The 18,873-nt window shown below is 43.1% G+C and overlaps 1 protein-coding gene across 1 annotated transcript in view; it reads right to left on the minus strand.

Moving 5' to 3' along the window:
• The window catches only part of LOC115143972 (rab11 family-interacting protein 3-like), a 104,513-nt gene that overhangs the window by 10,923 nt on the left and 74,717 nt on the right, over nucleotides 1-18,873 (minus strand). The window contains exons 6-10 of the mRNA XM_029684483.2: nucleotides 18,562-18,597; nucleotides 18,259-18,349; nucleotides 17,906-18,150; nucleotides 4,638-4,719; nucleotides 3,930-4,067 (exon numbers count right to left, since the gene is read on the minus strand). Coding sequence (XP_029540343.2) covers nucleotides 3,930-4,067; nucleotides 4,638-4,719; nucleotides 17,906-18,150; nucleotides 18,259-18,349; nucleotides 18,562-18,597 — 592 coding nt within the window. The remainder of the gene's footprint in view (nucleotides 1-3,929; nucleotides 4,068-4,637; nucleotides 4,720-17,905; nucleotides 18,151-18,258; nucleotides 18,350-18,561; nucleotides 18,598-18,873) is intronic.

Here is an 18,873-nt window from a genome sequence, read left to right on the forward strand (position 1 = left end):
TCTGCTGTAGCTTACATTTATTTATTTTATTTGAAGTATATTCTGATATCAAATTGATTGTGATATGTTTGTTCTACTGCTACATTGATGTCTTGAAAAGTATATGAAATTCGAGTCTTGCAAGCCCCACAGCTGGGTATGTGTGCATATGCATATGGCGGGTGTTCTGCAGAGCCCCTAAATATTATGCTGTACATTCTGCCCTACCAAGCAAAAGAGCAGTAACTGTGCATTTGTTCAAAAAAAAATGTTTACATTTTTTATACATTAAATACATGCTTTATCAAATCAAATCAAATTTATTTATATAGCCCTTTGTACATCAGCTGATATCTCAAAGTGCTGTACAGAAACCCAGCCTAAAACCCCAAACAGCAAACAATGCAGGTGTAAAAGCACGGTGGCTAGGAAAAACTCCCTAGAAAGGCCAAAACCTAGGAAGAAACCTAGAGAGGAACCAGGCTATGTGGGGTGGCCAGTCCTCTTCTGGCTGTGCCGGGTAGAGATTATAACAGAACATGACCAAGATGTTCAAATGTTCATAAATGACCAGCATGGTCGAATAATAATAAGGCAGAACAGTTTAAACTGGAGCAGCAGCACAGTCAGGTGGACTGACTGGGGACAGCAAGGAGTCATCATGTCAGGTAGTCCTGGGGCAGTCCTTTATCATGTGGACAAATATCCTGCCTCCATTGTGTTGTGCTATGGAGAAAATGGGGGGTCATGTTTGCAGTAACTGCAAAAAGTTACAGTGTAACCAAGGAAAAAGGCAGTAACTGCCATCACACACACACGTTAGTTACTGGTTTCACTGAGCTTTGGGCTGCAGTGTCTCTGGTTGAACATGGTATCATTTATTATTCTTCGCGGATACAAGTATCAAACTATATGACACTGACAGCTACATACAAACAAATATATTAACACAGGTTGGTGTTAAAAACAATCGTAATGGAAATGTATTCCAGAGGGTGTACCAAGCAAGAAGGTAACTGCCGCCTATGGTCAAAGATCATATTAGAGGTCAGGGTAAATATGAATAAAAAAATAACCTCACAGTAAGACAACATCTCCAATGATCTGTTACAATTGTGACCTGTTTCAGGAAACTATGCGTATGTCGCGGGTCACTACTTCACAGGAGAGCTGTTTGAACAACTTTAAAAAATATCAAAATGCATTTTTTGGCAGAAATGCAAACGTGTATGCTATCTGTAAATACAAATAAAATTGTTAAATTACAAGCCTAGTTGGTTTAGCCACAGAAAAAGTCAGCAACCTTCCCGCTAGCCATGATTGGCTGAGATAATGAGTGGGCTGGATATGCCGAGAGATGAGTTTGGATTGGTTTGGCAAATAGCACGCTTCTGTCTATTTATGCCGGTCAGTGTGTGTAGGTAATCCTGTTTAACACCGCTTTAAAAATGTTTTTATCTCGTAGTAAACTGCATATATGTTGCTCTACATTTTCTAGAGGACCGAGTTTTGAAATCTGTGTAATTGAGCATGATAGCTAAGGTAATGGAGAAAAACACCTGTCTCCGGATTATATCTTCAAACTAAGGGCAACCATGGCATCCGTGACAAGAGAAGCTTCCATCCATGATGTATATGGGTAAGATGGACGAGCTAGCTACATTTTCAGATATTACACGTTTCTAATTTTGACAGAAAGTGGTTTCATTTCAAGTTAAAGTGTACTGTTAGCTAGCTAACGTTAGATTTCTGGCTCGCTAGCTAACGTTACGTGTATGATCTTATTATTCGTATCTCAGAAACATTTGCTTGGCTAGTTATAGCCTAATGTTAGCTAGCTAACATTGAACCTTGTTGGTTAGCTACCTGCAGATTCATGCAGGCTAGTAACGTCATGAGGTGGGATTACGGTTAATTGTTTATTCAGCTAGCTACATGTCTTAACAAAAGATTCCACTATGCAAGTAACCATTTTGGGTCCGTTCGTAAATTCAGTCTGGCCATTTACTCCGATTTCAGAGCACTCTCGTCTGAGTGTGCTAGAGTGCAAATCATTTACGAACGCTCAACACCCGTTGAATATGGATGGTGTCAGTAAACTTCTGCAAAAAAAAGTAAATTAAATTATTGCCAGCAGCAGTTACAGTCACCAACGCTCTGGATAACATGAAAACAGCCTAACCAGCTCTGCTAGGGTGAGTAAAATGGTCAGCGTTTGGGTGGCGGCTAAAGCTTAAGAGGTTGTGAATGATGTTGAATGGGTGTAGACAAAGAAGAGCTCTCCAGTAAGAACCAAAACATTCAAAGGCCATTTTCTCAAAAGTGAAGTTATCGAATTTCAAAGCAGAATTACTTACCCATTGTTCCTCAAATGCAGTGTATGATATACCATTTTGTAGCTCTGTGTCTATGCTTTTATCCATTGTAAAAAAACACAATTTCAAATTTTTCTACATAAGACCGAATCAAGGCGGTCGGTCACAATCGATTGGCTGGACAATGAAAAAACGTAGTAATTTTTCTCAGTTTCACTCTATGAGCAGTTATTGCTATTTTGCTTGGTAGGGTAGCATTGAAAATTAGGCTATAAGAAATTCAGACCTGTAAGCGCCACAGCTATACTAGAGCATGTGGGCATAGTATATGTTTGAGACCAACGTGACCGTGGCTGTGTGAGAAGTGCGCCAGTATCTCACATAACTAGAATGAGATTCACTTTCTATGATCTCTCTCCCTCTCTGCTCCGATAGACATGAGCCTGAACACTCATCTCTCAAGTGTTGCACTTAATCATTTATTTAGACTATGCTGTAGGCCACCAAAATATTTAATCAACTTCCAAATACAGAGAGATAGTCTTTTGGCACGAGTGCATCGGCCATCACCAGTGAGTGAGCTGCCCATCATTGGGTGAGTCAGTGAAATTGGAAAGCATTTTTAGGACTATAATTCCTCCTCATATTGTAGCCTATAATATGTGTCTCCATACACCTAGGTCAAGGCTATTGATGGATTCAAGACAAGGTCATTTTTATTGATCTCTGATTCTCAGTTTGTCTGTTTCAAAGTAGACTGCTATTTCGATCATTTGTGTGGTATTAACAAAGATTCTTCCAAAGTCTCCAGTCATGAAACATTATGTAGAATTGCATGAAATGCGTTTATTAAAAGGCCAACATTTTATGCAAATGAAAATGTACCCCCATGTGTGCAACTTCTGTAAGTGCCTCTACTCTACTCCTCTTTGCCACTAGTCAAATGATATGAATGCAATGCTTTAATATAAATGATTTTTTTCATGTATTCCGGTAACTCAGAACTCCCCAGGTCACCCACCCCCCTCTCGTGCTCACTGTTTGTTCCAGTACCTCCCGGTTTACAAATTAAGCACTGAGCATGACTAGCTAGCTACTTGATGCTTTTGCGGTTATCTAAAGAAACACCTGGGAATGTGTTTATCATTAAACTTTCAGTAAATTTTTCTTGTTGCTCAAAGATGTGCATATAAGTGTTGTGTGTTGCACTTCATAGAGTCTGTGCAGAAACTTTGACAGCCATATTTATTTCTTCATTATTATATTTTCTACCCAGGAGATGAAAAATAACGAAAGCCAAAAGGAATCCTAATCCCACTCATTGACGGAGCAAAACTAAATGACAGACAGGACAACATTTGACGTGTATTCAGAGTCAGATGGACGTACAGTGGGTTGCTATGTACAGGTGTGACCTCATTTTATTTTTAATTTTACCTTTATTTAACTAGGCACGTCAGTTAAGAACAAATTCTTATTTTCAATGACGGTCTAGGAACAGTGGGTTAACTGCCTGTTCAGGGGCAGAAGGACAGATTTGTACCTTGTCAGCTCTGGGATTTGAACTTGCAACCTTCCGGTTACTAGTCCAACGCTCTAACCACTAGGCTACCCTGCCGCCCCATAACCTCTCACCTTCTGCGTGTGCTCCTTCTCCTTCTGGTTTTGGTGGCGTTCGTGGGTCAGCTTGTCGGACGTCTTCCTGCGGGTTTCCAGCTCCTCGTTCAGCCTCTCAGTCACATCCTCCAACTCATCCTCTAGCTTACTCTTCTCCTAATGGGCAAACAAGAGGAAGGAGGGATGAGAGGAGAGATACAGTGAGTTCCAAAAGTATTGGGACAGTGACAATTTGTTGGTTGTTCTGGCTCTGTACTCCAGCACTTTTGGATTTGAAATTCATACTTTTGGTCCCCTAAAATGGGGGAACTATATACAAAAAGTGCTGTAATTTCTAAACGGTTCACCTGATATGGATGAAAACACCCTCAAAGGAAAGCTGACCGTTTGCACTTTAACCTCAGTCATTGTATAATTAAAAATCCAAGGTGCTGAAGTACAGAGACCCCCCCTAAATAAGTGTGTCACAATACTTTTGGAGCTTGCTGTAAATACACAAGGTATGGGAGGGAAGAGAAAGAGATGAGGGGAAGAGATAGAAACTGGAGAAATGGGGGTCATAAAGGAGAGAAGAGGTAAATAGACAAGCGATTGGAGCGAAGAGCTAAATAGACAAAGGATTGGCGGGAAAAGAGATGGGGGAAGATAAGAAAACTGCAGATTTGGCATGATATGGAGGTGAGAGGAGAGGAAAGGGAGGGACGGGAGAAAAGACAGTGCTCTTACCTCCTCTAGTCTCTCAATGTTGGCACGGTAACAGGGTACACAGGACCTCAGCTCACTGTTCTCCTCATCCAGCTGCTGCAGCCTACGATAGAAAACAGCACAGTTTGAAAACATACACCAATGATATAGCCGCAGTAATTTGTAAGTCGCTCTGGATAAGAGCGTCTGCTAAATGACTTAAATGTAAATGTACACATTGACAACCCCTATTCGAAATCAAATCATATTGTATTCGTCACATGCTTAGTAAACAACAGGTGTGGACTAACAGGGAAATGCTTACTTATGGGTACTTCCCAACAATGCAGAGAAAGAAAATAGTGAAATAATAGAAAAGTAAAACATGTAATAATAAAAGTAATAACAGATACACAATGAGTAACAATAATATGGCTATGTACAAGGGGTACGAGTACCGAGTTTATGTGCAGGGGTACAGGGTAATTGAGGTAGATATGTACACATTAGGGATGCATGATATATCGGTAAGAATATCGGAATCGGACGATAATAGCTAAAAATGGCTACATCGGCATCCGATGTGCAAAACCAATGTCAAAGCTGACGTGCATACAGTTGAAGTCGGAAGTTTACATACACTTAGGTGTTAGTTTACATTCACTCATTTTTCAACCACTCCACACATTTCTTGTTAACAAACTATTTTATTTTTTTATTTCACCAGATAGGCAAGTTGAGAACAAGTTCTCATTTACAATTGCGACCTGGCCAAGACGAAGCAAAGCAGTTCGACACATACAATAACACACATGGAGTAAAACAAACATACAGTCAATAAATAATATAGTAGAAAAATAAGTCTATATACAACATGCGCAAATGAGTTGAGATAAGGGAGGTAAAGGCAAAAGAAAAGGCCATGGTGGCAAAGTAAATACAATATAGCAAGTAAAACACTGGAATGGTAGATTTGCAGTGGAAGAATGTGCAAAGTAGAAATAGAAATAATGGGGTGCAAAGGAGCAAATTAAATAAATACAGTAGGGGGAGAGGTAGTTGTTTGGGCTAAATTATAGATGGGCTATGTACAGGTGCAGTCATCTGTGAGCTGCTCTGACAGCTGGTGCTTAAAGCTAGTGAGGGAGATAAGTGGCATTGAAGCTCGTTTGGAGGGTTGTTAACACAGTGTCCAAAGAAGGGCCAGAAGTATACAGAATGGTGTCGTCTGCGTAGAGGTGGATCAGAGACTCATTGATGTATACAGAGAAGAGAGTCGGCCCAAGAATTGAACCCTGTGGCACCCCCATAGAGACTGCCAAAGGCCTGGACAACAGGCCCTCCGATTTGACACACTGAACTCTATCAGAGAAGTAGTTGGTGAACCAGGCGAGGCAATCATTTGAGAAACCAAGGCTATCGAGTCTGCCGATGAGGATGTGGTGATTGACAGAGTCAAAAGCCTTGGCCGGGTCAATGAATTTGGCTGCACAGTATTGTTTCTTATCGATGTCCGTGGTTAAGATATCGTTTAGGACCATGTCTAATGTGTATTTGGGGGGGGATTTCTATTTTTAGTAATTATTTTCTGTCTGTTAATAGTTGCTTCAGGGTTTTAAGTCTAAGAAGGCTGTAGGGTAAGTCCAACTGTTGCTAATTGAGAGCATCTTGAATGGCTGCATCACCGCTTGGTATGGCAACTGCTTTGCATCTGACCACAAGGTGCTACAGAGGGTAGTGTTTACGGCCCAGTACATCACTGGGGCCGACCTACCTGCCATCCAGGACCTCTATACCAGGCGGTGTTTGAGGAAGACCCTGCGAATTTTCAGTCTCCCAAGTCATAGACTGTTCTCTCTGCTACCACATGGCAAGTCTGATGCACCAAATCTGGAATCAACAGGACCCTGAACAGCTTCTACCCCCAAGCTAAAGTTAGTCCGGGTAGCTATTTGGTTAATTACTTAACTATCTGCATTGACCCTTTTTGCACTAACTTTAACTCATCACATTGTTAACTAAATGTTGCTTTATTCCGAGCTATATGTACTAGGGATGCACCGATATGACATTTTTGGCCGCTACCGATATCTGATATTTACCTTGCCAAAAAACCCGATACCGATAACCGATATTTACATTTTTTGTGACCTTTTAAGCTTTCTAGTACAGTTAAATAGTTGAAACACACACACACACACACACTGACCAAAAAGTTATTTTGTTGGCATTTACATGTTTCCATTACCAGTAAAGCATTATCCATATATATTTCTTTCAGTTCCTTGCTGTGCTGTTTTGTTGTTAATTTATTCAGTCGTTTCATTCTCGAACATGATTTTATTATACATGTCAAGCAGTAAAGTTTCAGCTCTGTCTGTCCGTGGCCTCTTCTGTCGTGGGTCCTCTTCGTTGGTACGCACAGTGTCCATCTTGTCCAGCTGTGTCTGTAACATTTCACGTAAACCCTGGTTTTTGTCTGCATCGAAGTAGCGGTCCTTGTACCTAACATTGAGCATGGTCGCGACACAGTAAAGAGGCTCAGAGAGAATGCCACCGAATCGCTTGTTCACAGCCTCTAGTAGAGTACTTTTGCAAGTTTTAACCCCACGGTCTGTCGGCAGTTTTGTTGAGCAGGCGTTTCAATGCCATGACAGAGGGTATCACATCTGCTGCAGACGCAGTTGATGAGCTTATTTCTGGAGTCAGTTGATCGAATGGAGCTAGGAGTGTGTTCATGTTTCCAAGTTTTAAACATGTTCTCAAATGCCATTGAAATGGCAGCGGAATGAGAACCAGCACATTATTGAGCATGCAATACAGCTTTCTTCAGTACAAAATCCTTGTCGACCCACTGTGCTGTCAGACTCCAAATGTCAGTCGTGAAGGTAATAGTAGTGACGCCCATAGCAAGAAGCTCATGGATGTGCATTTCAACAATACTGTGTAACTCCGGTAGTGCAACATCTGAAAAATAGCACCTACTTGGTAGTGTGTACCGGGGCTTGAGATGCTCGACCAGTAGGCGAAAGTCAACATCATCCACGACAGAGAACGGTTGATTGTCAAGGGCAATGAATTCCATTATCTTGGCGTTAATGGATTTCGCTTTGAGTTGTCTCGTTGAAATGTTCTTACTCTTTCAAATGACTACTCGCCTTGAACTTGTTTAGTTGTTGGAAGTGTGCGCTTACTTTTTCCCCCTTTTGTTCTAAGTAGTCGTTGTGTCACGCGGGACTAGGTGGGTGTGCAGGAATCAGACGCAGAGAGAGAGTAATGGAGTAAAGTGCTTTACTATTGCACACCAAACTGATAAGCCCAATACAATACAGGGTGCAGGACACTATACCAGACAACCCAAAACCACAGGGTGTCCAGTATAGAAAATAAAATACACCACGACCTAATATGTACACACGTAACAAAAGACAATCCCGCACAAAACAAGGGCGGGTCAAACTACTACATATAGGGAAGCTAATTAAACCAAAATACACACAGGTGAAACTAATAAGACAAAACCAACAGACAAACGAAAAAGGGATCGGTAGCGGCTAGTAGGACGGTGACAACGACGTGACACATTGAACGTCTGGGGATGATGCACTTTCAAATGAGTAATTAGGTTTGTGGTATTGAAAGATTTCACTTTCTCCACTCCTCTGGAAATAATAGCAGCACAAATGTTGCTGGCCTTCTAGGCAGAGTTCCTCTTTCCAGTGTCTGTGTTCTTTTGCCCATCTTAATATTATATTTTTATTGGCCAGTCTGAGATATGGCTTTTTCTTTGCAACTGCCTAGAAGGCCAGCATCCCGGAGTCGCCTCTTCACTGTTGAAGTTGAGACTGGTGTTTTATGGGTACTATTTAATGAAGCTGCCAGTTGAGAACTTGTGTGGTGTCTGTTTCTCAAACTAGCACTCTAATGTACTTGTCCTCTTGCTCAGTATTTCTATTCTGGTTAGGGTCCGTTTGCGCTGTTCTGTGAAGGGAGTAGTACACAGCGTTGTACGAGATCTTCAGTTTCTTGGAAATTTCTCGCATGGAATAGCCTTCATTTCTCAGAACAAGAATAGACTGACGAGTTTCAGAAGAAAGTTATTTGTTTCTGGCCATATTGAGCCTGTAATCGAACCCACAAATGCTGATGCTCCAGATACTCAACTAGTCTAAAGAAGGCCAGTTTTATTGCTTCTTTAATCAGGACAACAGTTTTATCTGTGCAAACATAATTGCAAAAGGGTTTTCTAAAATTATAAACTTGGATTAGCTAACACAACGCGCCATTGGAACACAGGAGTGATAGTCGCTGATAATGGGCCTCTGTACGCCTATGTAGATATTCCATTAAAAATCATCCGTTTCCAGCTGCAATAGTCATTTACAACATTAACAATGTCTACACTGTGTTTCTGATCTATTTGATGTTATTTTAATGGACAAATAGCTTTTCTTTCAATAACAAGGACATTTCTAAGTGAACTCAAACTTTTGAACTGTAGTGCACCTTATATCCATTTCAAGTCGGAAGTTTACATACACCTTAGCCAAATACATTTAAACTCAGTTTTTCATAATTCCTGACATTTAATCCTAGTAAAAATATCCCTGTTTTAGGTTAGTTAGGATCACAACTTTATTTTAAGAATGTGAAATGTCAGAATAATAGTAGAGAGAATCATTTATTTCAGCTTTTATTTCTTTCATCACATTCCCAGAGGGTTAGAAGTTTACATACACTCAATTAGTATTTGGTAGCATTGCCTTTAAAATGTTTCACTTGGGTAAAACGTTCCACAAGCTTCCCACAATAAGTTGGGTGAATTTTGTCCCATTCCTCCTGATAGAGTCAGGTTTGTAGGCCTCCTTGCTCGCACACGCCTTTTCAGTTCTGCCCACAAATTTTCTATAGGGTTGAGGTCAGGGCTTTGTGATGGCCACTCAAATACCTTGACTTTGTTGTCCTTAAGCAATTTTTCCACAACTTTGGAAGTATGCTTGGGTCATTGTTCATTTGGAAGACCCATTCGCGACCAAGCTTTAACTTCATGACTGATGTCTTGAGATGTTGCTTCAATATATCCACATAATGTTCCCTCCTCATGAGCCATCTATTTTGTGATGTGCACCAGTCCCTGCAGCAAAGCACCAACATAACATGATGCTGCCACCCCCGTACTTCATGGGTGGGATGGTGTTCTTCGGCTTGCAAGCATCCCCCTTTTTCCTCCAAACATAACGATGGTCATTATGGCTGAAGATTTCTATTTTTGTTTCATAAGACCAGAGGACATTTCTCCAAAAAGTACGATCTTTGTCCCCATGTGCAGTAGCAAACTGTAGTTTGGCTTTTTTATGGTGGTTTTGGAGCAGTGGCTTCTTCCTTGCTGAGCGGTCTTTCAGGTTATGTCGATATAGTACTCGTTTTACTGTGGATATAGATACTTTTGTACCTGTTTCCTCCAGCATCTTCACAAGGTCCTTTGCTGTTGTTCTGGGATTGATTCAAATTTTTTCACCAAAGTACATTCATCTCTAGGAGACAGAATTCGTCTCCTTCCTGAGCGGTATGACAGCTGCGTGGTCCCATGGTGTTTATATTTGCGTACTATTGGTTGAAAAGGTTGAACCAGACCTGTGGAGGGCTATAATTACTTTTCTGAGGTCTTGGCTGATTTCTTTTGATTTTCCCATGATGTCAAGCAAAGAGGGACTGCGTTTGAAGGTAGACCTTGAAATACATCCACAGGTACACCTCCAAATGACTCAAATTATGTCAATTAGCCTATCAGAAGCTTCTAAAGCCATGACATAATTTTCTGGAATTTTCCAAGCTGTTTAAAGGCACAGTCAACTTAGTGTCTGTAAACTTTTGACCAACTGGAATTGCGATACAGTGAATTTTAAGTGAAATAATCTGTCTATAAACAAACAATTACTCGTGTCACACGCAAAGTAGATGTCCTAACCGACTTGCCAAAACTATAGTTGGTTTCATGTATGTTAACATTAGAAGCCTCCTCCCTAAATTTGTTTTATTCACTGCTTTAGCACACTCTGCCAACCCGGGTGTTCTAGCCGTGTCTGAATCCTGGCTTAGGAAGACCACCAAAAATTCTGAAATCTTCATCTACAACATTTTCAGACAAGATAGAACTGCCAAAGGGGGCGGTGTTGCAATCTACTGCAGAGATAGTCTGCAGAGTTCTGTCCTACTATCCAGGTCTATACCCAAACATTTTGAACTTATACTTTTATAAATCCACCTCTCTAAAAACAAGTCTCTCACCGTTGCCGCCTGCTATAGACCACACTCTGCCCCCAGCTGTGCTCTGGACACCATATGTGAACTGATTGCCCCCCATCCATCTTCAGAGTTCGTGCTGCTAGGCGACCTAAACTGGAACATGCTTAACACCCCAGCCATCCTACAATCTAAGCTTGATGCCTTCAATCTCACACAAATGATCAATGAACCTACCAGGTACCACCCCAAAGCCGTAAACACGGGCACCCTCATAGATATCATTCTAACCAACTTGCCCTCTAAATACACCTCTGCAGTTTTCAAACAAGATCTCAGCAATCACTGCCTCATTGCCTGCATTCGTAATGGGTCAGCGGTCAAACGACCTCCACTCATCACTGTCAAACGCTCCCTGGAACACTTCAGTGAGCAGGCCTTTCTAATCGACCTGGCCGGGTATCCTGGAAGGATATTGACCTCATCCCGTCAGTAGAGGATGCCTGGTTATTTTTTTTAAATGCCTTCCTCTCCATCTTAAATAAGCATGCCCCATTCAAGAAATTTAGAGCCAGGAACCGATATAGCCCTTGATTCTCTCCAGACCTGACTGCCCTTAACCAACACAAAAACATCCTATGGCGTTCTGCATTAGCGTCGAACAGCCCCCGTGATATGCAACTTTTCAGGGAAGCTAGAAACCAATATACACAGGCAGTTAGAAAAGCCAAGGCTAGCTTTTTCAAGCAAAAATTTGCTTCCTGCAACACAAACTCAAAAAAGTTCTGGAACACTGTAAAGTCCATGGAGAATAAGAACACCTCCTCCCAGCTGCCCACTGCACTGAGGATAGGAAACCTCTGTCACCACCGATAAATCCACTATAATTGAGAATTTCAATAAGCATTTTTCTACGGCTGGCCATGCTTTCCACCTGGCTACCCCTACCCCGGTCAAAAGCACTGCACCCCCCACAGAAACTCGCCCAAGCCTTCCCCATTTCTCCTTCTCCCAAATCCAGTCAGATGATGTTCTGAAAGAGCTGCAAAATCTGGACTCCTACAAACCAGCCGGGCTAGACAATCTGGACCCTTTCTTTCTAAAATTATCTGCCAAAATTGTTGCAACCCCTATTATTAGCCTGTTCAACCTCTCTTTTGTGTCGTCTGGGATTTCCAAAGATTGGAAGTCAACAAGTCAACAAACAGAATACCGACCATTTCGAATCCCACCATACTTTCTCCGCTATGCAATCTGGTTTCAGAGCTGGTCATGGGTACACCTCAGCCACGCTCAAGGTCCTAAATGATATCTTAACTGCCATCGATAAGAAACAATACTGTGCAGCCGTATTCATTGATCTGGCCAAGGCTTTGGACTCTGTCAATCACCACATCCTCATCGGCAGACTCGATAGCCTGGTTTCATTTGGTTTCTCAAATGATTGCCTCGTCTGGTTCACCAACTACTTCTCTGATAGAGTTCAGCGTGTCAAATCGGAGGGCCTGTTGTCCGGGCCTCTGGCAGTCTCTATGGGGGTGCCACAGGGTTCAATTCTTGGACCGACTCTCTTCTCTGTATACATCAATGATGTCGCTCTTGCTGCTGATGAGTCTCTGATCCACCTCTACGCAGACGACACCATTCTGTATACTTCTGACCCTTCTTTAGACACTGTGTTAACAACCCTCCAGACGAGCTTCAATGCCATACAACCCTCCTTCCGTGGCCTCCAACTGCTCTTAAATACAAATAAAACTAAATGCATGCTCTTCAACCGATCGCTGCCTGCACCTGCCCGCCCGTCCAGCATCACTACTCTGGACGGTTCTAACTTAGAATATGTGGACAACTACAAATACCTAGGTGCCTGGTTAGACTGTAAACTCTCCTTCCAGACTCACATCAAACATCTCCAATCCAAAGTTAAATCTAAAATTGGCTTCCTATTTCGCAACAAAGCATCCTACTGTATTTTTACCTGTACATAGCCCATCTATAATTTAGCCCAAACAACTACCTCTCCCCCTACTGTATTTATTTAATTTGCTCCTTTGCACCCCATTATTTCTATTTCTACTTTGCACATTCTTCCACTGCAAATCTACCAGTCCAGTGTTTTACTTGCTATATTGTATTTACTTCGCCACCATGGCCTTTTTTTTGCCTTTACCTCCCTTATCTCACCTCATTTGCTCATATTGTATATAGACTTATTTTTCTAAATAAAAGACCATATTAAAACATTCACGTAAAGGAAAGCACCAGGAATCGATGGCTTTCCTATGCAACTTTATTTAATATTATGGGACAAAATAATGGCCCTATTTACCCAAATGACAACACATATCACACATTAGAGTAGCCAGAAATTGCAGGCCAAATAAATGCTTCACAGAGTAGCAGACACATCTCAACATCAACTGTCTAGTGGAGACTGCGTGAAATCAGGCCTTCATGGTCGAATTCCTGCAAAGAAACCACTACTACAGGACACAAACGAGAAGAAGAGACTTGCTTGGGCCAAGAAACACGAGCAATGGACATTAGACCAGTAAAAATCTGTCCTTTGGTCTGATGAGTCCAAATTGGAGATTTTTGGTTCCAACGGCTGTGTCTTTGTGAGTTGCAGAGTAGTTGCACGGATGATCTCTGCATGTGTGGTTCCCACCGTGAAGCATGGAGGAGGAGGTGTGATGGTGTGGGGTGCTTTGCTGGTGACACTGTCAGTGATTTATTTAGAACACTTAACCAGCATGGTTACCACAGCATTCTCAAGCGATACGCCATCCCATCTGGTTTGCGCTTAGTGGGACTATCATTTGTTTTTCAACAGGACAATGATCCAACACACCTTCAGGCTGTGTAAGGGCTATTTGACCAAGAAGGAGAGTGATGGAGGGCAGCATCTGATGACCTGGCCCTCCGTCTGGATTACTGCAACTCGCTGTTGGCTGGGCTCCCTGCCTGTGCCATTAAACCCCTACAACTCATCCAGAACGCCGCAGCCCGTCTGGTGTTCAACCTTCCCAAGTTCTCTCACGTCACCCCGCTCCTCCGCTCTCTCCACTGGCTTCCAGTTGAAGCTCGCATCCGCTACAAGACCATGGTGCTTGCCTACGGAGCTGTGAGGGGAACGGCACCTCAGTACCTCCAGGCTCTGATCAGGCCCTACACCCAAACAAGGGCACTGCGTTCATCCACCTCTGGCCTGCTCGCCTCCCTACCACTGACGAAGTACAGTTCCCGCTCAGCCCAGTCAAAACTGTTCGCTGCTCAGGCCCCCCAATGGTGGAACAAACTCCCTCACCACGCCAGGACAGCGGAGTCAATCACCACCTTCCGGAGACACCTGAAACCCCACCTCTTTAAGGAATACCTAGGATAGGATAAAGTAATCCCTCTCACCCCCCCCCTTAAAGATTTAGATGCACTACTGTTCCACTGGATGTCATAAGGTGAATGCACCAATTTGTAAGTCGCTCTGGATAAGAGCGTCTGCTAAATGACTTAAATGTAAATGTAAATGTAACAATCCCCGGACCTCAACCCAATTGAGATGGTTTGGGATGAGTTGGACCGCAGAGTGAAGGAAAAGCAGACAACAAGTGCTCCTCATATGTGGGAACTCCTTCAAGACTGTTTGAAAAGCATTCCTTATGAAGCTGGTTGAGAGAATGCCAAAGCTGTCATCAAGGCAAAGGGTGTCTACTTTGAAGAATCTAAAATATATTTTGATTTTAAAACTTTTTGGGTACATGATTCCATATGTGTAATTTCATAGTTTTGATGTCTTCACTACTATTCTACAATGTAGAAAATTGCCAAAATAAAGAAAAACCCTTGAATGAGCAGGTGTGTCCAAACTTTTTACTGGTACTGTACATATCCCAACCAGAAGCCATGGATTACAGGCAACATCCGCACCGAGATAAAGGCTAGAGTTGCCGCTTTCAAGGAGCAGGACACTAATCCGGACACTAACAAGAAATCCCGCTATGCCCTCCGACAAACCATCAAACAGGCAAAGTGTCAATACAGGACTAAGAATGAGTCCTACTACACCGGCTCTGATGCTCGTCGGATGTGGCAGGGCTTGCAAACTATTACGGACTACAAAGGGAAACCCAGCCACGAGCTGCCCAGTGTTGCGAGCCTACCACACGAGCTAAATGCCTTTTATAATCGCTTTGAGTCAAACAACACTGAAGTATGCATGAGAGCACCAGCTGTTCCGGACGACTGTGTGATCACGCTCTCTGTAGCCGATGTGAGCAAGACCTTTAAACAGGTCAACATTCACAAGGCCGCGGGGCAAGATGGCTTACCAGGACGCGTACTCAGAGCATGCGCGGACCAACTGGCAAGTGTCTTCACTGACATTTTCAACCTCTCCCTGCCCGAGTCTGTAATACCTACATGTTTCAAGCAGACCACCATAGTCCCTGTGCCCAATAAAGTGAAGGTAACCTGCTTAAATGACTTCTGCCCCGGGGCACTCACGTTGTTAGCCATGAAGTGCTTAAAACAGCTGGTCATGGCTCACAAAACCAACATTCCAGAAACCCTAGACCCACTTCCATTCGCATACCACCCCAACAGATCCACAGATGACACAATCTCAATCGCAGTCCACACTGCTCTTTCCCACCTGGACAAAAGGAACACCTATGTGAGAATGCTATTCATTGACTACAGCTCAGCATTCAACACCATAGTGCCCTCAAAGCTCATCACTAAGCTAAGGACCCTAGAACTAAACACCTTTCTCTGCAACTGGATCCTGGACTTCCTGACGAGCCTCCCCAGGTGGAAAAGGTAGGCAACAACACACCTACCACGTTGATCGTCAACACGGGCGCCCCTCAGGGATGCGTTCTTATTCCCCTCCTGTACTCCCTGTTCACTCAGGGCTGTGTGGCCTGATCACCGATAATGATGAGACAGCCTATAGGGAGGAGGTGAGAGACCTGGCAGTGTTGTACAACCTGGAGCAGGTCGAGAGTTTCAAGTTTCTTGATGTCCACATCACCAACAAACTATGGTCCAAACACACCAAGACAGTCATGAAGAGGGCACGACAACACCTTTTCCCCCTCAGGAGACTGAATAGTTTTGGCATGGGTCCCCAGATCCTAAAAAAGTTTTACAGCTGCACCATCGAGAGCATCCTGACTGGTTATATCATCGCCTGGTGTGGTTACTGCTTGGCATCCGACCGTAAGGCGCTAAAGAGGGTAGTGCGTATGGACCAGTATATCACTGGGGCCAAGCTTCCTGCCATCCAGGACAAGCTTCCTGCCATACTAGGCAGTGTCAGAGGAAGGCCCAAAAACTTGTCAAAGACTCCAGTCACCCAAGTCATAGACTGTTCTCTATGCTACCGCACGGAAAGCGGTACCGAAGCGCCAAGTCTAGGTCCAAAAGGCTCCTAACAGCTTCGACCCCCAACCATAAGACTGGCCACCCGGACTATTTATATTGATCCCCCCTTTTGTTTTTACACTGCTGCTACTCGCTGTCACTTTACCCTTACCTACATGTACAAATTACCTAGACTAACCTGTACCCCCGCACATTGACTTGGTACCCCCTGTTTATAGCCTTTATTATTGTAATTTATCGTGTTACTTTTTTATTTTATTTTTTACTTTAGTTTATTTAGTAAATATTTTCTTAACTCTATTTATTGAACTGCATTGTTGGTTAAGGGCTCATAAGTAAGCATTTCACGGTAAAGTCTACTACACCTGTTGTATTCGGTGCATGTGACAAATACAGTTTGATTTGATTTTAATGTGTTTGGATCAATCTATTAAAATTATTCATTTAACAAATTCAAATAATTCCTATTCTGTTCCACACACTGACATTCACAGCTGAGCAGACACAGCACAACAAAACTAAGCTGCTGTGACACTGATGTGACTCCTCTACTAAAAGATTACTGCTTTGAACACAAAGGATTTGCAAGGGTCAGTGGTACTCTAGACCAGTAAGAGGCAGTGATGTCCCACAGTGCAATTGACAAACACAGTCAATTGCACTGTTCACAATCACAGCCTTTAAAGGCCTATGCAAAAGGCACAAGTGCTGGCCACCCTCGCTATATTTGTATATCGCTTCATACTCATCGCCAAACCCACTGGCTCCATGTCATCTACAAGACCCTGCTAGGTAAAGTCCCCCCTTATCTCAGCTCGCTGGTCACCATAGCATCACCCACCTGTAGCACACGCTCCAGCAGGTATATCTCTCTGGTCACCCCCAAAACCAATTCTTTCTTTGGCCGTCTCTCCTTCCAGTTCTCTGCTGCCAATGACTGGAACGAACTACAAAAATCTCTGAAACTGGAAACACATCTCCCTCACTAGCTTTAAGCACCAGCTGTCAGAGCAGCTCAGATTACTGCACCTGTACATAGCCCACCTATAATTTAGCCCAAACAACTACCTCTTTCCCTACTGTATTTATTTTATTTATTTATTTTGCTCCTTTGCACCCCATTATTTTTATTTCTACTTCGCACATTCTTCCACTGCAGATCTACCATTCCAGTGCTTTACTTGCTATATTGTATTTACTTTGCCACCATGGCCTTTTTTTTTGCCTTTACCTCCCTTATCTCACCTCATTTGCTCACATTGTATATAGACTTTTAGTTTCTACTGTATTATTGACTGTATGTTTGTTTTACTCCATCCAACTCTGTGTCGTTGTATGTGTCAAACTGCTTTGCTTTATCTTGGCCAGGTCGCAATTGTAAATGAGAACTTGTTCTCAACTTGCCTACCTGGTTAAATAAAGGTGAAATAAAATTTAAAAAATAAATATAAAAATTGAGTTGCTTGCCATGCACCTGGCCTATGGGTCATCCATCCAATTCATTCCAATTTCTCCATACTCACATACACAGTGCAGATATACATATAAACACCTGCCCCAGGTCCCCAATACACTTACAGACATACAAACAGACCTGCCCTATTAGCTTCTATAAGTCAACTTATTGTAGTTCTCACACATGCACACACACAACCGACACACACTCACCCCATACCACTGACCTAGCTTGCAGGTTCTCCAGCTCCAGGCTCATTTCCCGCTCCAGCTTGGAGAGGGCGTCTTTGTGGCGGCGGGTCTCCTGGTGGAAGTGGTCCTCAGCGTGGAGCTCCTGCTCCTTGAGCTGCTCCTCTAGGGCATTAGCCCGGTGCACCAGCTGCAGGTTCTCCTGGCGGAGCCGTGTGTGCTGCTCCCCGCTGGCCTCCGAGTCCTTCTCCAGCTCTGCTGCACGACGCTCCAGCAGGAGCACCTGGGAGAGGGACGGGGTGAGGGTTAGAACAGAGTAGTGCTGTTTGTTTAATAGGGGGTGTGATGCTGTATAATGTTATGATGCCGTGTTGTGATGTTGAACTCTGACCTTCTCAGTGATGTCGGTGTCGGCCAGATCCAGTATGTCCCGGGACAGTTCGCCCATGCTGTCCAGCGTCATGGAGCTGTTCCGGAGGTGTCTGGAACACCGGAGAGGAAATATGATAAATGGTTTTCATAAAGAAAGCCCTGTTCTGTCCCTGACAGCTTTTGCTAATCCACACCAGACTTAGCTACAATTTCAAGATAAGTCAAGATAGCTTGTTATGTTTATCCCAAATAGAACATATTTTCACATTCAATTTAAAATAATATTCTACAGAATTAATTCAACGAATTTATTTTGACCTACCGTGCTACTTTCTTGCTGGACAGCCTCTTGCTGGAGCTGAATGGAAACCAGACAGGAAACCAGTCAGGAAGAGAGAAAGTATAAGAGGAAAGAGACACTGTCCATCTCCTAGTGTCCCTCTTTCCTACTCCCCACCCCCCCATCCCTCGCTCCAAAAAGCAGAGAGGTTGTTATACTGAGAGGATAGGCTCCTAAAGTATGGTACATGTTCATATGCACATCTGAGTACTCACACGCGCAACCAGGGTCATTGGGGTCATTAGGGCACTCAACAGAAGTTGTTTTAAAATGTGTTGCAACAGGAAACGAACA

This window comes from Oncorhynchus nerka, linkage group LG16 (genome assembly GCF_034236695.1).
Source record: "Oncorhynchus nerka isolate Pitt River linkage group LG16, Oner_Uvic_2.0, whole genome shotgun sequence".
Lineage (NCBI taxonomy): Eukaryota > Metazoa > Chordata > Actinopteri > Salmoniformes > Salmonidae > Oncorhynchus > Oncorhynchus nerka.